This window comes from Sipha flava, unplaced genomic scaffold (genome assembly GCF_003268045.1).
Source record: "Sipha flava isolate LNK unplaced genomic scaffold, YSA_version1 101_pilon_pilon, whole genome shotgun sequence".
Lineage (NCBI taxonomy): Eukaryota > Metazoa > Arthropoda > Insecta > Hemiptera > Aphididae > Sipha > Sipha flava.
This window is the reverse complement of record NW_020271715.1, coordinates 802,956-827,332: the sequence shown is the minus strand read 5'-3', so window position 1 is coordinate 827,332 and position 24,377 is coordinate 802,956. Positions and strand designations below refer to the sequence as shown.

The 24,377-nt window shown below is 33.8% G+C and overlaps 1 protein-coding gene across 7 annotated transcripts in view; it reads right to left on the bottom strand.

Annotated features, from left to right (window-relative positions):
• The window catches only part of LOC112680945 (potassium voltage-gated channel subfamily H member 2), a 156,138-nt gene that overhangs the window by 39,683 nt on the left and 92,078 nt on the right, over positions 1-24,377 (bottom strand). For 6 of the 7 annotated variants that reach the window (XM_025551201.1, XM_025551232.1, XM_025551184.1 and 3 more), the window contains one exon: positions 17,413-17,493. The exons of the other annotated variant lie outside the window; for it this stretch is intronic. In XM_025551201.1, the coding sequence (XP_025406986.1) occupies positions 17,413-17,493 (81 nt within the window). The remainder of the gene's footprint in view (positions 1-17,412; positions 17,494-24,377) is intronic. 7 annotated transcript variants of the gene reach the window in all.

The following is a 24,377-nucleotide window of genomic DNA, read 5'->3' as shown; positions in this document are numbered from 1 at the left end:
TGTTGTTGCTGCTGGTGCTGCTGGTAAAGATGGTGTTGCGGCGTCATGTCCTTGATGGGCCGCTGCAGGCTGGACGTGCCGGCGTACGCGGACAACGAGCCGTCGCGCGGCGCCACCGTCACCACCACGGACGCCTTGCCGCCATTGTTCTGCCCGTAGGACGCCAGCGGTGACGGCGACATGAGCGGCATCAGTGGCATCTCCAGCTCGTCGCGGTCGTCGCTCATGGCGGCCGGTCGGCACCCCCCGCGGACGATGGGTATCACCGGCGGTGGTGGCGGTGGCTGTTGCGGGGGCGGCGGCAGTGGCGACGGCAGCGGCACGCGTGCATCGCCGCGACGACGGCGATCGGCGACAATGCGCGAGCGATGGCGTGCGCGCGGTACGGTGCGGTTGCGGAACTGGCTACCCGACGCCGCCGCGGAACCGAGCGTTGTGCGTTCTCGTCCGCGCTGCGTGCGCTCGAATGTGCCGCTCCGCGGCGGCGGTGGTGCTCGTCGCGCCGGACGCGAACAGTGTGACCACGGCGGGCGGCGCACACGGTAATCGATTCGGCTGCGGCGACATTGGCAACGCGCTGCGTATAATTGCCGAAGCTTTCGTGGGGGTCGGTCGCCGTCACCGTAGGGGATGTGCGTCCGCGGACACCGTTCCCGCGACGGTTGACCGTTGCGTGTGCCTTCGCCCGTGCGACCGCGTGCCGGTAATCGACGAGCAGTTTTTTAACGTGTTCGCGACAGCCGACAAAGCGGGTTCGTTGAACCGAAACAGCTTTCATAGAAGGACGAGCTAAACGAGAAGCGTTCCGGTAGAAAACATACCCTGCGATAGAACTTGATCGAAAAAAAAATCATTATAACACAAGTATCTATCCCCGAAGAGTCCGAGTAACAATGTGCGCACGTCAACAATTTCCGTGGACTAAATGTCCAAGTTTCCAAATGTTTGAATACCAAAACGCTAATTACGAAATCGAAATTGTCCGCTAACAAAAGTCTATTTCCGTATAGTACTAAATGAGATAACGTCGATCGGGGGTTGCAAAGTGGACGATCATATAGGCAAAATTAACGGAATAAAGTATTATAAATAAAAAAAATACAATAATAATAATATTATAATTAATATTCATTTTGGTTAAAACGTTTTTATTGTTTGAGCAATAGCATTTAAAAGTTTTCAATTGATCTCCCTCCATCTTTATAATCGATTCATGTTTTAAATTTTTTATGCATATCAATGTAGTGTTTTATTTTATTTTTTTCAAACAAGGAGGCTATAATAGGAATACGTGCAATGTAAGCATATCGAAATTCAAATAATTATTGAAGAATAAATGAATAAATTTAAAATTATTATTTTAAGTAATTAATTAAATTAAAACTTATTTTCATTTTTATATTGCAAAAACAGCGTATTAATAAATAATTATATTTTATTCTGGCCATTTTTATACTTGAATATTTTTGTATACGAACATTTTATGTACGTGAAAATTTTTCCCTTAACGATTTTTACCGACAATCAACGTCGAACATTTATAAACGTTGAATAAAATCGAATACGTTCCCTAGATGATCTTCATTTCTCGAGATTCATATTTCTTTTACCTAACATTTTTAATTCAACGCTATACATATTATTAGTTCGATAAAAATTAATGAACATTTGATATATACCTAGTTCAAAAGAGTATTTCTCAGCGATGTTTGAACAGAGCATTTGAATTATTAAAAATAACCTTAGCGTTCTATATAACAGATAAAAAGTTCCGAGTGGAAATATTTTTAAAAACAAATAGCATTTGTCTGAGTATGAACGACGTACAATATGCATAATGATACGTTATATCAGTATGTATATAAATAGACGTTCCGAGAAAAGGTTGACTAACAATTGGCCGTGACGGTGTTCCTTGTATAAAAATATATACTCGCGCGACGGATGGGCTGGACGAGTGAAAGGAGTGGAAGAACTTCCGCCATTGCTGGACAAAAAAACTGACGGAGTAGGCGTCCGCCGGGGTCTAATGACTTTTAAATAGCACCGAGGAACGAAGATGTCCAAGAGCCTGGAAGGACGTATGTAATATCGTATCGGCTAACCCAACGATTCTTGAGATTCGCGTTTTTTCTTCGACATAATTTTTGAATTTTTCAAATCTACCAATAGCAACGCAGGTTATGGAATATTACACTGTCTCGTGTATCGCTCAACGATAACCGAACCGGCCGCGGAGAAAAGGGCACGACTCACCAAACGATTTTTCGTCTTAAAACCCATTACAAGGGTCTTAACAGCGTGCCTATAATGTATATACTATCGTGATTCGATAGGATGCGGAAAAAATACCGTACTTTAACAGGATTATAATACGACATCGTTGGTGGTCCCTTTCGCCGCGAACACGACTAATACGTATTCACAGGTGAGACATTCACGAAACGATCCCCCCCTCCACCATATCTCGTGGTAATGATATTGCGAACCGACAGCCGTAAGCCCGTTCTCGCAGGGTACTACATGACCGGTGAACGAGTAGCTGAGACGCGACGATCGAGCAGGCTTCCGTCGTAATCCAGCCGTCCCGCGGTTTGTAATTTTGACGGACGGAGGAGAAAGAGAGAGCGGCACGTAGAACATCGTATGCCCCCCCCCCCCCGCGGGTAATCGCTGTGACAGTGCGAAAAAGTTACACGCATTAGATAAGTACTTTTTTATTTGAATAAAACAAAAGACAATTTTTTTAAGACCTACTTTAAAGCAGGGATTTCATTCAAATATTTGCTAGGGTAGGGCATAATAACGATCGACGAGTCACCAACACAACACAACAATGAATGTAGGTATACTCTATATTTGAGCATCTGGTTACGGGCCACTAACAAAAATATTGATAACAAATAATACCTAATATATATATATATAATATTATTATGAACTTAAAATTTTTTAACAAGATGACTTAATAGTTCAAATTCAGAGTATTATTTATGAAAAAAATTAATAATTAACAAAAATATGTACAGTAAAACTTCGATTATCTGAACGCCAATCAACCGAACGAGAAAAAAAAAAGAACGGTACGTGCCAAGTTCACGTGTTTGGGAGTTGTGTGATGAACAAAATATACATGAGTGGTCGCTTATGGATATAAATGATCCTGGATATCAAATACTTTCAGATGATGAAATAATTCGTAGTTTATATGAAGTAAACAATACTGAATGTGAGGAAAATGAAACTGACGATTTGACTGAAAGTGAAAATGGATCATTTCATTCCGAAGCTTCTGATGCATTGGATTTGGCGTTTAAATGGTTTGAGAGGCAAGAAGAATCAAACACCTCTCAATTGTTGCAATTAAGAAGATCGAGAGATTTAGCTACTCTAAAGAAAAAGTCAACTATGAACAAACTTAAAATTTTTCAAAATAAAATTAATAATATGCCATGTTGGCTTTTTTTTCGTTTTAAAATATGTCACATATTATAATTAAACCTTATTTCGTTTCAGTTAAATATTATAATAAAATTATTTATTTCTGGTTACTAATTTCAAATTCTATTAATTTATCTAGATAAGTCTCAGCACTGGCAAAACAACGCGGTCGCGGATTGTCCGGTCACCCGGTGGATAAATCACGTGGCGGCCGACATGCGTGACGCTTTGACGGTTCTCGTACGCGACGTTCGTTTTCTCGATTACTTACACCCGCGCCGTGCCCACCCGTTCACGCGATGCCGCACCATTAATGCCATACGGTTCTATTACCGCGGGCCGACCGATATCCGCGTAATCCATCGCTCGCGGCCCCGTTTCGACCGCTGTTACCGGCGCGGTAAATGAACGCGCGGCTCTCCGGTTTGACAACGCGCGTGCGGTTACCGCGACGTGCAACGTATCGTTTTTCAACAGTCTCCCGTCACCTAGACCAGCGTACCCCGATCTATGGGTCGCAAAACCTTTTTCACCGGCCGTTCTGTTCGTAAACTAACTGCACGAGAAACAACCGAGTTATCGGAATATAAGTTACGTGTATCATGATTCGGTGCTACAATATTGCGTCGAAGTATACGATAAAACTCTTTGTAATAAAACGTTCATCAATGTTATTACGTTCGAGCGCACCATATGTTTTTTTTTCCTTCTCAGAGGTCGTCTACCCAACTCGAATGACATTTATGGGTCGGCTTAGCTTAAAGGTTGGACTACGCTGACCTGAACTTTGCACGTATGACCCGATATGAATAACACCGTTTTTTTTCTTTTAGGGGAGGAGGAGTTACTGAATATATTTTATGTGTTCAAACGGTTAAGAAACAATCACACCCACGTGAGTCACCTCTATTCAAGAGACGATAGTTCCCATATGAAAGATATGGAGAATACAAGTTTAAAGTCATGTTAGAAGAGTAAAGTTGGGAAAATCTTAATTTTCTATGTCAACACCTTATTGTTGAAGTCAGATAATTAAGTTGATTTTAACGATTTATTGTATAAGAAATTATAAAAGCTGACTTCAGCTTGTTGTAAATGTGTTTAGTCGTGATGTAGTAATATTATTTATTAATAATGTAATTTATTTGTAGATATTTTAAATGTTGAAGTATAAGATTTTATAAAATACGAACATTCAGCAAATGTACACTACACAATTCCCTGCCTAGTTTGCTTATTGGAACAACGGAAACAACTGCTGCAGTAACGATTACCCGTTGGCAAGTTCAGTGGTGCTTTTAAGATATGAAGCTGAAATAAATAACCACACCCCTTCTGCTGATCCTCTTAATGTGTAACTTATCCTCTTTAATTAACGAAATCTTAAATGCAGTGCCAAGTGAGAAGTATACAGATTTTACAACGATTTTGTTTCTATTTTCTTATATTACATATAACGGTGTAGAATCCGCACCAGATTTTAAATGCAGAAATTCTCAGGATCGTCAAATTTTAACCAAGATTATTGGAATATTTTATTTATATAACTTAATGCACTTGCGTTCATTTGCACTTTATGAACTCAATATTGTAATTATTTCGCCCAAATAAATTACACTGCCAACTGTTGAAAGAATTTTATCTGTTTCGCTTAATCTTATTCAATACTCACAATAGTTCATTATTCAAATGCATTAAATGTATGATGACAAATAGTGTTCAGCTGAATTAACTTTAAATTACTAAGCTGTAAACAATAATAAAGTTTACGTACGTATGAATACGTATTAGACTCGCCATATCGTAATAAGAAATATCCTTATAAGCACCGGTATTTGACAGCGTCGGAAATTAAGAATATACAAAGCGTATTTTTATCATCATAATATAATACGTAAACACTAAGGATGGGCGTAGGTGGAAAGTATTTCCGGGAGCCAATATTCAAATCGACCGTAAAGTGTAATACCAATATACATATTAATATATTAAATTGACGTACGGTATTACAATTGTTATTATATTATAGTATACTGCGTGATGTGCCAAGTCTAGATAAATAAATAATAATCGATTCCTCGTACAAGCCAAAGAGTTTCCAAAAACCAATCATTCCCAAGTAATCGTGCACAAAGTGCTCAAGACTCCCTTTCCCTTTTGAATACCATACCTAAAGCATGCTCGTTCAAAACAAGTTTTATCGTTTTCTCGCATAAAATGATATTGGGGTCTTACTTTTTTAAATTAATACAAACAAATGTGTTTACGGTTATTTTAAACACATGAATGTAATCGAATACAAAACGTATGATTAATATGAGAATGAATAACACGTGAACACGAATGGGAACCATAATCACAATAATTCATTAATTCGTTAATTACGTGAATAATTTTAATTAATATGAACATGTATATTATTTACTATTTATATTATAGTTTAGGTTAGGTAAGGTTAGGTTAATAAAGAAATGTAGTAACCCCAAAATAGAAATTATTTTTTTTTTTTTGATAAATCATTTTAATTTACTGACATTTTTGTTTCAAAAGTATTAGTTTATTAATATTTAACATTATTAAAATTATTTTGCTGTTGAATTATTTTGTTTATTTGTTACAATTTGTTAGCATATTATTATTTATTTCTATATTTATTAAAAATCGTATTATTTTTTTCTATTGGTTAGGTTTTTCTAAAATAATAATACTTATTATTATTATTCGTTGAGCATTCTTAGTCTAGTTATAATTTGTGTTTAATTAAATATAATATAACATTAAATAAATGTTTTATTAAAATAATCTAATCTTTATATATGATTTGAATAAAACAATCATTCTCATTCTTATAAAAATAGAAAACTAGCTAAGTCAAAGCATAAATCCATGAATAATATTATGAATTCACTGACAATTATAAGCAGCGTGTTTAAAATATCAAACCTTAATTTCACATGAATAAGTAAAATCACGTACACGAGAAATAAGGAGTACTATTATTATACGAATAAAATTTGAGCTTAATTTATTATGTATTATTAGGATTTCTACCGTCAGAGCTTTAGTGTCAAAATACAACACAAAGAAAAAAACCAGTGAGCTACAAGTAGTTTACACTAATGACGTGAATGAGGTAAACGTTTAACAAACGATAATCAGTTCATTTAAAAATGTCTAAAATAAAGTCATAATATTCAGTATTTTATTATATCAGCATTATTCTAAGAAATTTTAATATTTTTTGATAAATCATTGTATAAAAAAAATAAAATTGTGCAAGGATTGACATTTATTTTTTTTTTTTTTTTAATTTTAAGGAAGTTTTCAACAACTTTGATTATTATTAAGTCCTCTTTTCTCCCAGGTAATTTTCGGTACGTAAGTTATTTGTTCATATTCTTTTATATTGTTCTAAAAACTTAACATATTCTTTTTTTTTTTTTATTACATCCAGAGAATATGCCACTGTTATGTCGTTTTATGTACATCGTTCTGCCCTGCCCATACAAATTCTACGGTATGTAACTGTAAACTGTGTTTAATGTTTTTTTTTTTAATAATCTTGAGAAAATATTTAAAACAAATGTTATGTCATAACGATGATGTTGTAAGAATATTGTTGCATAAAGCGTGTTGTGCAATTATTATAGATTTTTCACAAGACGATACAAATGTGGTATTGTTCAATAGCTGTATCATAATTGTACCCGGTCGTCGACGAGAAACACGGCTATGTTTATGACATCTTGAAAAACGTGTCGTTCATTGTACATAAATTTTGTTTTTCTATTCATTTTGTACACGGCATATCATCTTGAATCACACACAATATTGTAAGTTTAATTGTTCGAATCTACGATTGTCCTACTGCTGCCCTGCAGTGGCACGACGAAGGAATTATTTTGAAGAAATTGCTACTTAAAAATTGTCGGTGGGAGGGTGGTTGCTTACCAAAAAATAACTCGGTGACTAGGTATATCATAGAAAATAAAAATATACTACATATACAAATATTCGTCTTACGTATGTAAGCCTACACCAACACTCCGCGGAAAAAATCGCAACAATTTGATTAGTAAATCAGTACGGTGAAAACATAAGTCTATCGATGCATACAATCGTTGTCGTTGGGGTAAAATGCGTTATTAGGAGAACGCAGTTGGTTTTCAGAAATTCTCTCAGTGACCACGATTGCTTATTCAAGATATAATAATACAAAATTGTTGGCGTCCTCAATGCCAACAGTAATTTATAAAAATTACGAGATGTTACAAAAACAAAATACTACTGTGTCATGCAACGTAATTACATGTACATACACTAAATGAACCAAGATAAAAGATAATTAATGAGTAATAGCTTAACTAATTGAGTAGGTACATCCGATAATACAAATATACGAGTATGTATATTTTTTTAATTTTTAAATGTTTCATTGCGGTAAAAATGCTGTTGAGATGAATAAAAGATCGGGTAAAGGTGGATGGTCACTTTGTATATATTTTTTTGCTCCTCACCGAAAATGCGTTCAACATGGCACTGCTACATTTTGCGTATTAACGATATTGTTAATCCGAGTCATTTGAAAAAAAAAAACAACAATAAAATTGCATTACATAAATTTACCACTATGTGAAATTTAAGAACGATTTTTATTTAACACAGTGTCATACATTATTCAACTTTATTGTGCCGACAATTATTATACTACAATAAAGACGTAATGTTTTTGAACGATGAAAAATGTTAAACAAAATTAATTTATCTCATTACAATAGTACAACGAGATAGATCGTTGTGAAACTCAAGACAGTCCATATTTTTTTTTTTATTGCCACTTCAGCTATTATTCTTGCTTAAATACTATTGATAATACGTTTTTCGACGTACAAATTATTTTGTTTTACTTTTCACCGGTGTTTACTTTTTCTCGAAACATCCACAACGGTTATGCTGCAATACGCAATCGTAAAATATTTACCGCTGACACTTTAGACGACGCCAACTACGTGACTATATTTTTACTGTGCGCAACATTTTATTTGCTGTTTTACTGGTTATTAAATACAAACAATGACATTAAATCACATTTCAGACTCGATCAAATAACCTCAACGTAATTGATACACGGTTTATTATTTTTTAATGGTTTGTCTTATATATTCTATGTTCAAATTATTTTACAAGACATTAATTATATGTTCATTGTGTTCATCTATCGATCCTCTGACGAAATTTCCGATACTAGTTTTGGCTGGTTTTTACTAGTCTATGACAAATAATTTACTGTCAAATAATAGTAAATTCAACTTGTAACGATTTTATTCTTTTTATTTTTTTAATGCAAGCGAAATGTATTAGATTGAAATATAAAACCTTTAAAATTTATATTATCAAATTATATTTCAATTCAAGTAATTTAGTGTGCAGACTTTTCACGAGTTAACATTATATTTATTTTGTTTTACGTTTTCAAACTCTTGAATTTGAAACATCAGTATTTTTATTTGATTTAAAAGTATGATGAACGTTTATGCTTTTATCTATACGTATGAATAATGTATAAATATTATTTTTATTAAAGCAGTCAAAATCGATTATAATAATTTTATGAAAGTAGTCAGGGTCGAAGAAAATTTAAAGTTGTATAAATAATAACTAACATGAGTAAATCAAATCGAGTATTACAATAAAGTTACTTAAATCATCAAATATTTTACTGCACATGATGCTTTCCAAAAATTATGATTTATTGTTTGAAAAAATAATGTCTAGCTGACTCAATTATAAATTAGTTAAAAAAATAACCATATTTTGATGAAACACAACATTCAGATTCAAAAATAAATTTAAGAGGTTTGAATCATAAAGAAAACATTCATTTATAAAAAATCTAATCGAATGTTAAATTAAAAATAAAGTATATTTTTATTTAGATATAAGTAAATTAAAAGATTATGGATGTTTAACGAAAGTCTAAATAGTTTTATGAAAATGTTGTATTATTTTTATAAACAAATTATTTACTTTAAAATGTTATTATTTTTACTTCAAATTTAATTAAGTGTATAGAATTATGTAGTTATAAAACGTTTTTAATTCTAAATGTATTCTTTCACTTTTATGAGACTATAGTTAAAATGAAATTAATTTGAAGTAATATGTATAATTTATTATAAAAATTTAGAGTAATACTAAACTGTATAATAAATAGTATTTCGATTTGAATATCTTTTTTTTTTTTAAATATCATGTGAATCTTGAGGGTTAAAAAATATTTTTAGTTTGTTATAGGGTTTCTTTAATTGAAAATATAATATGATAATTACATTAATACATTCACACTAAAAGAATATACTTATAAATGAGATATTCATACAATTATTGTAGTGAGCAAAAATGTTGTACATCGGCAAATAGTAAATTTATATAAAATGTTATAAAATTGTTAAAATTATCAGAAAATATTAAAATTATGTTGGTAATATTTTGCGTATACGATACATCTTTGGATAAAATTATATTGATTTAAATATATTGTTAGAGCACAGTACAATTAAAATTGAAAATTCCAACAGTTCATTAAACGAAAATTAATAAATGATACATGTTATGTGTGTGTGTGTGTGTGTGTGTGTGTGTGTGTGTGTGTGTGTGTGTATGTTAGAAAGAAAGAATGTAATGCATTGTTCTTGGTAATAATTACATAATATCAGGTTGACATTTTTATTGAAATTATCGAGGTCTGTGTTGGATTCAAAACAATTAACACAGTGATTCTTAACATGAGCATTGCCATCCTCTTTGGAGCATTTTTAATTTTGAAATGAAGAATTTTATTTAAAGGAATAATTAGTCTGTCTCTCACAGTTTTATCATTTAAATCAAAAACGATGTACCCTCAACATTGAAAGTAAGTGTAGTAATTAACTGGTTATAGCTTTTTCATCAAAATACCTGAATGAGCTCTAGTGCAACAAGCCCCGGTTCAACAACTATTCTCATAAATCCAAGAGATCGATTAGAATTATGTGAATAAGGAGAATCAGGATTGATTTCGACATCCATTGAGCCGAAATTAATTTAATTGACAGGAAATCATCAACTTCACGGCTGTCACTATTCAGGAGTGTATTTTTTGTGTAATTATTTTTAAGTAAAATATTCGAAAGTAAACTGTAGTGGATATTTACATTTTTAAGTAAAAATTGTTTTTAGTATAAAAGTACTGTATTTTATAATTTAATCAAACTGTTTTTAAAAGTAAATTAATAAAATGTTTTTTTCATAAAAATTCTGAAAGAAGGAGGTCGACGATTTTTTAAAATCAAAGAGACGTTGTAAAAAGAGATTATAAAACACTCGTCGTAATGGATTGGGAATACTCACACAAGAATCCAATTTTTATTACGATATTAAGCTCTTTAATTAAGTAAACCACCCGTGTTAATATCTTAACACTAACATGGTAATTATCTTAACACTTAATTTTATTAATGCGATCTTATGTTTTCGGACCGTTTTTTTCCAAGATCGTGATTCGCGTTGAAATATGGTCCTCGTAAGGTATACAACCACGGGATCATCGTTGAAAATGCCGAATTAATTATCAACTGCGCAGTAATAATAATAACTATAATTATCATTCCTTTTAATATCTCGTGGGTGTTGATCAGTCAAAATTTCGTACCATTATAACGTCCGCACGTTCGCCTAATGTGTGCGGAACATACATTTCGAATGAGCGTACGCAAACGAGAAATTTCAAACGTTCGCGTATTAAAGGGGAGGGAATGTTCAAACCTCCTCCCCCGAATCGTTAACAAATTTAGAAAAATAGTGTTGCATTTTTATAAAATGTAAGTTTAATATCATAAACATTTTTCAGGTTTATTTTTATAATCTGTCTGTTGTTGATGTATTTGTGAAATTAATTATTACCAAAACTTTTGTATCTCGTAAAACAGATACATTAGAAATACGTGATAATAAAAATAGTGAACCTTCCTCCCGAAATTGTTTTTCTACATACACAGGTTTGCACTGCGCGCCCGTAGAGTTTCAAACGTCGTCGGTGCACGGAACGTTAGGCGGAATCCTAAAAACCAACCGGTCCCCATTACCCTGTACGTTTTGAAACTATACCTTTGCGTACTGATCACGGCGATTCAATAAGATAGAGATGGATGACTGGCGGTGGCCCGCGTCATTTTTTTTTTATCTCTTTTAAATCAATTTTTTTTAATCGACACGTTTTCGAATTACTTCGTAACACTTCAGCGTTTATCGGCATTTAATTTCATCACGCTGATCGTACTCCCATCTAGCGTTGAACTGCAGCTAAATTATTAAACGTCCAAACACAATACGTGTCCACATCAGCATAGCTAACTAACGTAGCTATAGATATTGGGTTATCTCGCTTTGTTGCTCCGGTTCGGTCGCAAGACAGTACAAGACGATTTTTATTTTTTGCATCTCCACTCCGCCAGATTTTTAGTCAGTCCTCTAGTTACGCATTGTTAGTTGCCCGTCCTTACACCGAGCAATCCGGTCGGGCGAAATCGCATGCCAGAAGGACGTGTGGCGCTTTATTACCACGTAATTATGTATAATAGACCCACGCGTGTCGTTTCGTTACAGTTGTCGCGTCCGACAACAATCGCGTGAACCTTTTATATTCATTGCAATGTTAAAAATTCATGTTCGCCCGCAGCTCGATGCGAGTAGGTGAACGTAACGTTGCGTGATTGCACTGCCGCCGTCGAAACTACCTAATGAAAATGTTCGACGAACAAGACAATACGCGTAGGTACGTGTGACTAAGGTGATTCCACCGGGTGATTTAGGTTTAGCGATAGATCGTATGTCATTAGATTACGACGACACGGAAAAGTATACTGTGTGCTTTCGACACGGCCGCGTCGCGCGATTTTGAAGTTTATTCGGATCCAAGTTAAAGTTACCACAATGTTCGTGGTGGCCAGACGAGAGCGGGACATATAGGGCGTTTGGTCCGACATTGGACGTAATAATACGGTGGTTTTTGAATGAAAATCATTCCAACGGTAGAACCACGAAAACACGTGATTAAGAATTATACATATACTAGATACTACGATATTAAACGATAACTGTATATATTATATAATTTGTATTTATTGTTAAGAAGACGTTACGCCAGCGTACGCTGTCTCCGTCTGACAAACGTACAACTCATCAAATTTTCGTTCGGTAGTTCAAATGTAGTAATAATAATAATAATATTAATATTAGAGTAATCCGACCTGTAATCAAATTTTGATGGAACAACACGAACTGTTTTTTTTTTTTAGTTGGTTCTTTCGATATTTTAATTTTTAAGCGAGTTATGAGTATGTAAAATTTTTAGAATAAAAAACCCATAACTCACTCGAAAATTAAATTATCGAAAAAAAAATCGACCAATAAATGAACACAGATACTATTCTCCCTTCTCCCTTTAAAATTTGATTTTAGGTAAATTTACTCTTATTACAACTAACGTCACTATATTTGAATTACTAAACAGTAATTTGTTATGTTGCACGTCTGTCAGATAGAGACGACGCATGCGGGTGTGGCGTCCTATTAAAAAATTTAAAACCTTATTATGTTGCTACTGTTGATATTGTGTAAAACAAAAATGAGAAACTAACCCAATGACGATGTATAATTAAAACGGAACATTCTTGAAAAAGTAAAACATTGTTGTTAGCAGCCATACGGCTACGTGAGAAAGTTAACCAAAGCTATTGAACTAGTTGTGTATAATCTACGTTAGGTTCACAAAACAAGCTATAAATTCCTAAATCAAGGAGACAGCGTTCGCATTCTAATCGAACGAAATCACAAATATCTTCATTCGTATTGGTAGGCGGGATTGTACAAGAAGGGTTTATACACCTAACCAAAATCCTAAAATGAACGAACAGACGTATAATACAGGGGTCTAGTTAAGCCATGTTTTCTATGTTATCGTGAACGAACAAGTGCAATAACAATTAGTATTACGTATGAAACAATATTTATTTAAGTGCTAACCTTATTCATTGGTTTTCACCGTGATCATTGCAGAATTCGTTCGACAGTCTATTGCTTTCGCTGATATTGGTCTGAAAAAAATTGATGTTGATTTTTTTTTTTTTCGAAATTTCAAAACCTGCTAACCACTGCGTGTTGTCGCGTACATCTATTTCTTTTATACGATCATTTCTGTCCGTCAAATACATTTTTAATTGCACACGACAAAACAAAAATCGAATTTCATCAGAAACGGAGTCGGATTATGGTTCGCGTTAATAATCCTATTATCGAAAACACGGTATGATAATATTTTCGATTATTATCTTAACAGCTGGACTTTCAAACGTAAACGTGCAATAAATACGTGGAGCAGATGCACCATTAAAACTGTTTCCAATTGGAGAGGGCGCATAAATGTGGCAAACAAAGCATCGGTGAAATAACATATCAGCATTAACGTTGGTATAATAATAATTATGGCACATGTTAATGCTATAATAGTTTTATATTATTTTAATGATTTTCCAACGTGTCACCCGAGCGTTTAAATATCGTACGCATGAATGTACCTGAATTGCCTATACAAAACGCCGCTGGACCAATGATACGAATTCAAAATGGCTATTTTTTTTACTAAATCAGCGTGTATTAGTGTGACGAGAAAAAAAAATATATTACAGTAGAGTATTCGTGCATAATTTTATTTTAATTAAAAAACAGTTCGTTAGGCCGAATCGTAACTTCACTTCAACTTTAAATCGCAGTGTACACATATGTTTGAATATTTAGTGTTATTTAAACATTATCTCGCGACGAACTTGGAACCATCCCGTAACACTTACATACACTGTCTTGAATATTTAAATGAATATACTTACATTTATTAAATCGATGCGAGATTTAATTTCTATAATTAAGCTATTAATTTTTTCTTATCGTTTCATTAAAGTTTTCTGTTCTGAAAAAACCACTGATGTTATGCATTGGAATGAACGTAATGAAAAATATGTGTATACTTTTTTTAATTCTATATGCTTTTATTTATACATAATCATTATGAGCAATACTATCATGTTCACTATTTTTTTTTTAATAAACCATACATTTTAATGAAAATTATAACATGATTAACATATTCAGGCTGAACATTTCGAATTGAACTAACGCGCTAAACGATACAAGTGAACAAGATAAAAAATGTATTCCCTGGACTAGCGATTAATGTCAACAATAATTAACAATTAATATCTCGATAGAAAATAATGAAGATTGATTACTTTTAATTATTAATAACCAGAAGAACACTCTAGAAAATTCAGAATAAAGGAGACAAGTGTCGTGTCTCTGAACTATAATTTAATTATACATTTGTATTCAATAAACTTTTACACGTATGATAATGATAATTTTACTACATGCTCATTTATAATTACGTCAAAGGCTGGTTCATAAATAAATAATACGCATTTCATATTTAATTGCAACACATTTTGATTTTTACTTGATTGATGGAATTTCCACGCTGTTTAAAATAAATAATTACTTTTTAACAGCAAAAAATCAAAATAGATTAACGATGTTAAAACCTTATAAGCCAACGTTCACTTTTTTTTTCTTAATAGCGACCGCAATTTGTAGGATAATATTTAAAAATAGACACAAATAAAAAATTAAAATTGAATTAATTCAGATTCACTGCAAACGTTCTACTTATAGTAAAACGTAACACGCTGTTCGTAAGTTGCGCGTCTGGCGGACAGGTGACGCCTCTGTATACAATTTTGTCGGAAAAACCTAATGGTATATATATATGTGTATATGTATGTATAATCCAACAGGATAATTTCAGAAATACAGAATTCGATGCTTTGATTGTTAATCCTGATCGGAATAAAATAATACACATACCCAATTTAAAAAAAAAAAAAAATATTTTTATTTTAATCACTTTATTATTTAATCGTTTATTATGAAGTTGCTAATTATTTTATTCATCATCTTCGTACGAGCGTATTTATTCTTAAGTATAATCAAATTAGAATTTCCCAGTCTGTCGATGAAAATTAAACACCGGGTACGTATAATGTCCCTTATCGATGTATTTCGTACGTTTCGCTGATTGGTTTTTTTTATCAAATACAAGGACAGCCGAAACGACGCGAACTGATTTGTTGAAATTTATATTTCGAAACTCGTCGTGATCGCGATTCGCAACAACTGCGTAAATACAATATTTACATGGTGCAATATAAAATTCTTGTTGCGTTGTGCAAACGTGTAACTTGAATACAGAATGTATTTTCAATATGTGTGTGGACCCAATAATAAATGTTCGTATTTACACGTTGAAATGCATTAACAGACGTGTTCGCATTGTAAAATAATGTTATTAACAAAAATATATTATAATACAACAAACTTGCTACGAGATCCACTCGTCTATACGCATAATATTCGGACGCTGAACTCTATAATAAAAAAAAAACGATAACACGAGTGTTCGTTTCGCAAGACGTTTCCGATTCGTTTCAACTCATCGTTGAACGGTGATAAATTGTTTGGGTATTACGTGCGAGAAGATCTCGATGAGTTTTCGGATACGTTTGTGCACCGTTTCAACGCGATTATTTACCATCGGTACGAGAGGCCCATTTATTCGCACGATGTGTAAGGGTGCGAGAGTGTGGGGAAAGGGAAGAAAGACATCGGGACGACTATGAACCGTAAATAAACGATTATATTTTCAAACACGCGAATGGGTTTTCGGTAAAAAAAAAAAAAACACCACAAGGCTGCTCGTCACCGCATTCGTATCTAGTCATGCCGTCGCCGTAACAAACGTCTAATCCAAAAGGGTTGATCCCACAGATTAATCGAAAATATTATAGCCGTTGGATCATTATCGACGGTCCGAGTTTACGTGCAACTACCGAAAAGACAGTTGGTTCGCGCGCGGGACAACTGGTACCGGATCTAAATAGTGAGGGGGAGGGTCAGAAATCCAGCACTTGCGTACCAGGTGTTAATTACAGAAGGGTGTAAATTTCAAATTTTCAACGCGTATTGTTATTTACATTTTAATTTTTTTTCAAACAAAAAAATTGAATCTTCCGTTGGCAAACGAGTATTGTACAAGTATTTACCGACAAAGTAGTTTTAATGTAACAAAGTTGGCAGCTGCACTAGCTGCCATGATCATGGAATGTCGGAACGATGATCGTCATGTTATATTTTCGATGTTATGGACGTGATAAAAGTATACGACCGTGGCACTCGGCAGTTAAGAGATACCGATATCGCATTGGCCGGCCGTAGACAATTATGAAGACAGTGTAAACGAATTTACTTCAAAATGAAGCAAGATAAGTATTAGCGCTTAGTTTATTTGTTGTTGACACTATTAAATCGCGATGTAGGCTCAAGTTTAAACCTATTACCAGTTTTAAATTTTTTATTTTAAAGTCTATACATAGTGTATATTGAAATTAACCAATTATACCTCGAAATTTCCTTCAATAATTCATATATTGAATCATTTTAGGTGAATTATTTGTTGATCATTTTTCTGGTTGCTAACAATACGTTGCACCCTGAATAATATAATTTGTTGATTCAACACTGCAGGTACATATATGAAAGTTCCCCTGTCAGTTGCTCATATACCTTATACCTTCGCGGCCAGCCCAAAAACGTTATTTATTAACAAAAATCAAGGATGTACATCTAATATTTTTATTCGTCACTCATTTTATAGCTATCCCTACGGGATTTTTTCTCCAAATATCTACCATAGCGCAATATTTTTCATAATGTTATTGAATCTGTTTCCTAATGTATAACTAGAAGATAGCGAGTTCTGTTGAAAATTGTTTAGAACAATTTTGACGGAATTAATACGAATTAAAATATTTTTATTTTTTTATTTACCTGAGCCACTTTTTCGCCCATGTTCGGTGTGTGTAGAGCCCCTTGAAAGAATTTTGCTGACCCATTGTCTTGGATGGAATACTAGAACAATATTGAACAATGGAAATAACATTACGTTATTAAATCATCATTTCTACGTGTTGATGATTAGTTAGTGATTTTTTTTTTCAAATGCATTTAATTGAGATAAAAAAACGAATGTGTCTAGTGTATGTGGGTAACAAACAATTCTAAGCATTTAGAATTTCAACATAATCTACTACATGCACTACGGAATTAATTAAAAAAAAAAAAGCCAATTTTTTATTGTTATTTAGAACCAATACATAGTGCATTGGACAATTATTGTTTGTAACGTAAGTGTTAAGGAAAAACATTGACGATGCATTGATCGTTTAATAGCTAATAATCTAATACTCTTTCTACTGCACTAGTGTTCAATGTTAGTCGAACGTTTAATAATAATTAAACTGCTAAATCGTGTAAATAACATTAAAACAATAATATAATGAATTGTTCTTAGCCACATGCGGATGTAGTAATATAATTATATTTGATTTACGCATCAAATGCGGGCTAATTGTTTGAAATCGAAACTTAATAATTTGATAATTACTATAACGCAATGCGACGCGAATTGAGAGTATAACGGAGAGTTTTCTCCGTTTGTTCGTCCGCAATCGTGTTCGACTATAGACACAGAAACCTGGATGAAATTCATACCCTACGTATCAGTTTTGTACGTAATATTAATGTGGTCTGGTAAGTTCTCACGTGAAACATAACGGCGATACGTAAGATCAAACACCAATAAAAATACATATACTCGAATGAATGTGCCAACGTGGTGACAAAATTAAATGCGTTACTTTCCAAATGGTACGAATCAATGTTTTGTATTGGATCCAAAAATAGGATTAGACATTACACGATATTTTATTAAACACAAAATTAAAATATTTCCAATCGTTTTAACTGCACTTAAATGACCTGTCCTGAGTGACAGAATAAAAGGAAACGAGATTTGTATTTGTCATGAATTTTATTCGTGTAGGAACTCGAATGGTTTAGGTGTATTTTTCCGTGTTGGAACTTATATGTGCGTACCCATGGGTGATTTATATACCGGCTACACATCGTGTGAAAACTTACACTCACCCGTATTAATAACGGTTATGCGGTGGATTATAAAACGATTTGTTACGGTACGAGTATCACGCGCATTAGGATTTAATCGGTCTAGCGCGCAGGTATTATACTCGTCATTTTAAAGTTCAAAAGTAAATATTTATATCGATCGGGGATCGTTACGCATGCTGTATATTCTTTAATAATTCTGCGTGATACGATAACAAAAACATTATAATACCATCAACTGGGATGCGTTGATGGTATACGTACATCGCAGTAAAATCAAATAAGTGTACTGGTGTAACTGACCATGGTATATTAAAAATCCTAGAAAAATTAATTGAATTTATTAAATTTATTCACGCGAAGTTATTCGCATAAAATAAAAACGGCGTTTCCATTTGAAAAACAAAAGTGCTTAACTGACAATGTTCACATGTAAAAAAAAAAAATTCTATATTTTGGAAAGTACGAAAATACAGTTTTATAATACACAATTCACAATTTTTATAAATCAGAAATTAGAATGAAATGCGCAGTTGAAACATCAAAGAGTATACTTTGAGATAACAATCTGTATGTATATAATACATACATGAAAGGGATGAGAAGAAGTGATACGCTGTTAATAATAATTCGTTGAGTAACGCAGAACAATATGTTTTTTGAAAACAATTTTTATTTTTCAAACGATTGCGAGACATAACGCGTCGTACAAGGCGAATTATCGAACCGACGACAAACTATCGAGTCGAAGTGTAGATAATTACATCATTATATCGTTAATCAAGCACTGACAGAGTAACAAAAAGGGAAAAACTGACATCATATGCTCTTTGTCCTTTGGTGTATTCTTTGATGAACTATTAAAGATACATTGGGGTTATTTTCTCTGTGTGCGTTTATTTGGCACGAAATGCTCTGTTTTTTGGTTCGATTTCGAACAAATTACATTAAAACACTTGTATCCGTTTGGTTTAATCGTTTGATTCAAATATTGCGGAAACTATCACGTGTTACAAAAATCATAAAACATGAAATTTAAGAAAAAAAAATGTCATAAAAATGAATAAGATTCGTAGCAGTTGATTTAAATGGATTTATGTTGGGAATGATTAATTTGAAAGTAATTCAATGTTTTCTGAGGACATAAACGTTTCGAAAAGAAATTGAATCAATTCGGTTGAAAAGCTATCATTCTTTCTGCCGACGCGAACTAACAAAATCCATATCGGAACGAATAAAAATATAAATAAAAAAAAAGTGATTATACATAATGACTTCTATGTCGTCGAGATGGTGGTAATGTATTTCACCGAATTCCATAGAAAACGTTCGTAAACCGTTTTCGACTGAAAAAAAAAATTCTTCGAACAACGTGTACCGTTTCAGGATAAGATATAGGAAAACAGATAATTTTTCATACGCACCGACCCAGTGAACGGAACTTTCTCTTCGGTCTACCGGTTAAGTCGTATGGAATATCGATCGGACGAACGATAAAAACACAACAACGTAACAGACGCTGGACGCCGCCCGACTCGAGGATTGCAATGCATGTTTCGGGTCTCGTAATTCTTGGGGAATGATCGTCGGGTAAAAACTAATCGACATACGAATCGAACTCGATCGACCGATCGTTGGCGACGTCTTTCCGGTGCGCGTCGTAAAACACGTGTGCAACGCGCGCGCCGGACAGGCTGTGCAATAATACCCCGCCGATGATGTACGACGTCTAAAATTAAATGCGACGGAAGAAGAGACGGACGGACGTCGGTTTCGCCGTACGCACAAGCGATATGTGCGCGAGCGTAGAACAGAAAAGAAAAAAAAAAATCATCGAGAAAACGAGAAAAGAACGCAAATCGTGATTGAAAGGCGGATCATTACGCGAATATTTTGACCGCGCGCCAAATCACAGAGGCCCGCCGCGCATTCATTAGGCTGGTCGTGAACCGTTAATAATGTCGGCGGAGAGAATTAGATGTGAAATTTTAACGACGATATATGTTCGTTTCGAGAAATGGCTGCGGCGGTGGTCTAGACGACGCGCAAACCAACGCCCCGGTGTTATCTCTCCGTGTCATCCCCCGAGAAGCCGGCAGCTGGAGCCGTCGCACGCGCCCTAAACCACCGTCATGGTTTTGCACCAAAGGCCAACCGTGACAGCACCGGCCGACGAGTCAACCGTTCGCCCCACGTTCGTGGTGTTCGTTGATCGTACGGCCTACGCTACCGGCGCGACAATTTTTAGAATTTTTTCTGCCGGGGTCATACCGTTCGTATCATTTCTTGTAACGTGAAAAAATTCCATTAATAATTTATTATTTAAATTCGATTCTTATGTCAACGGAAAAAGAAAAAAAACATAACATAGCGTTTTAAACCCCGGAGTCCCGAGCGAATAATATATCGTATCCCAAAATCCGGACCTGAGTGGGATCACCACGCGATACACCCGGGACGAGAACTGCCGATCTTGCACGTGCTCTTGTACCGTCGTCCGATTCGACTTTCGACTGTTCAAATGTACGAGTTGATCATATACTTGCAATACATCTTACGGATCGGTTCGTAGCGATCGTGAGCTTACTTCGGTTACTGTTACACATGTATTATGAATAAATCAACGGGTGGACCAGAAAAAACGCGATTATTCCTGTCCTACAGCCAAAACTATAGAAAAATACGTAGAATACGATTTTTATCGGTAGATACACGATGAACCAGATATTTAAAATCCATTTCGCCATTCCCAAAAGAATGAGCATACAACAAGAACAATATTGCACCGAATGTACTTATATTTTTTTTCCCCGTCTCTATTGAGGCTTGACGATAAAAACGTTTTTATCCATATGCATCCATGTAGCACAAAAAATTTTCAAAAATATTGGTATTATTTTCTAAAATTTGACAAATTTTGTCGATATCATCATCGAAAAAATATTGTTTTGATCTACGATTTATCGATTCTATCGACCATTAATATACATTTTTTATATAACAATCAACTTGTATATTTTCAATAAGTACAAATTTGTTCATCGATTTCGATTTTTTTAAATTTATTTAATTATTTTTATAAACAATTCATCCTTTGACCATTTGAATGCATTAAATTTAAAAATTAATACGACTTCTATAAACACTATTTTACACCGTGGTGCCACTGTATACGTCAAGTGTCAGAAATATATCGCGTCAAACACAAATGCGTGGTTTGAATCGTCTGTATACCTGTTTATTTGGGATAAAAATTCTGTGACAACGAGTGCAACTCCAAAAATCCAAAAATAATTCGACACGAATATCTATCGGTTCGGTCGGTCTGACCGATTCGGGTCTACTGTAAGCACACAAAACCATCAACCCGTAAAATCCACATTGTTCATAATATATCGTTGTTCGTATTACGCCAAATTCGTGATATTGCTGATTTCATATATAAGTCAAACATTTTCCCACCGACCTCACGTGAATTCGACCAAACTAAAATACTAACTTCATCCATCGGGCATGTCAACGGCATTGCTGTTTTCATGAGTTTGGCAATTTCACGGATTTGGCGTAACGTTTACACGCGCTTATAACGTGCATCCTATGTGCGCATTGTATTGTTGCTTAAAAATATTTTTGTAAAGACTACTCGTATAACGGTGTTACGCTGTCGCAGTCGTTACAATTTTTTGCGATTCACTGAAAGGACAACGGCAAAAGTTGAAAAGATCCGCGTAATGAGACACGAACGGACGGGTTACGGCTCGGTGTACGATTTAAAAATTAAAATATTATCGTCTTCATAGCCGTCTACTGGTATGTTAATTCCAGGCGAAACGTGTTTAGGTCAATTTATTTTGTTTCGCATGCAGACCGTTTCATTTTTGTGTTGTAGCCCTGTACGGCTCGCTACATCGTTTAGACGAAATGCAAATATTACCAAGAACAATTAATGCACATAGTTATATTGTTTGAAATGTAAGCAAACAAAGAAATAGCTAGACGTGCGCTACTTGAATTTATCAAACGAATAACGTACAAGATATATTACGATTTATTAAGCTGCACTGCAACAGAGAATTAATGGAATATAATAAAAAAAAACGTAATATGACAAATATAATGAAATAATTCAATCAAACGCTCACACACTATTTAATTCTTGCTCATAATAATATACTGATGATTGTAGCGAAATAGAAGAAAGAACGTTTATTCATTTTTTTTTTTTTGCAGATGTGATTTAACTTTTTTTGCCCAAGAATTAATATTTTTGAATAGCACTTAATATACATTACGAACGCTGTTTTTTCTTGGCGTTCAATACAATTATATAATATTCGAATTATTATTATGAATTAAATTAATTGTAAAGCTTATAAAAAATATTTAAAAAAAAACGCAGTCTTATCTTAAAAAGTAATAATAAATTCAAACAGCAAACATTCTACATAATGATTTATTAAAAAACAAATCAAAGCGATATTATTATATTTTATGATAATATCCTGTAAAATTGTTAAAAAAATAAAAACATTGTTTCAAATAATCGCAACCAATACAGCATAATATTTCATATACATAGAAAGCTTAAAAAAGTGTCAAAAATAAAACATGGATGCACATAGGTACGTAGTTGTGTGCAATATTGAAGAACTTTACAACATTTTGGAATGTACATATAAAACTTAAATGCCGAATGGAATAAATCAAAGTAATTGATTTTTGGTAAAATTCCCCAACAGACCTTGCGCTAGTAAGCAATCTTATATTATTTTGAGAATCGAACATATATTTGTAACATTAATTTATCATTTTATTGAACTGCCGTAAAATAGGAAATATAGCATTGAACATTCTTCGGTCCTTGAGTGAATCATTGAAAACTAATGGACCGAAAACTCTTGAGTATATAACTTATAGTCGATATATGTATACTTTTTCTCGTTGCATTGAATTTATTTAAGTCATGTAGCCAATTATGAGCGAAACAAATTATTTTTGATTCTAATTTCAGCGAAAGGAAATATCGATGGTTAAGCACACAAATGTGTTAAATACATATGTATACATTTTTCAGGAATGACATTCAAAGCGCTCTTATCACATATGGGATAGATACCAGAGTAAATACAACATCTGATCACAATATTATACGTCGTTATAAGAGTATTTCATGTACCTCATTTGTGCACATAAAAATACACAATTTGAAATATTTTTTTTATTACATAACACATTATACATAAAATTTTTACTTCACACATGTGTGCGCTTAACCATCAATATACTGTTTTTTTTTTTTCATCCATAACTGATTTTTATTGTATCAAACTTTTATTTAGGGAGCTATTCAATTTCAAACTTTTTATAATATAACAGAATCAAATTGTAAATTATTATGGAAATTTGACTATGCTCGTACGATCAGTTTAAAATTTTATAACGTCAAAATAACTGTATTTATATAATGTACTATATGGCACATAATACGATTCCGTAATATGATTTCTTAACGTTCTTTATCGAACCTTTTCTAAAACTCTAAATCCTTTGCTGTACATTATGCTTGATGTACGGCAAACGATTTGGATACCGAGTCGGGAACAAAATATTTGATTCATCGTTTCACTTCCAGTCGGAAAAGTTACTCCTTCCGGTGTCACCGAAACTGTGTTAGTATTTATCAATGCACGCATTTTCATTTTCTTTTCGAGTAAACGTTTACTTCTTTTCGGAAGGGTTTACAGCACAAGGTATACTATTCATACGTTCCATTCGGCATGTACTACAGACCCCACGTACATGGTATACACTAGTGATGGGAATTAAAT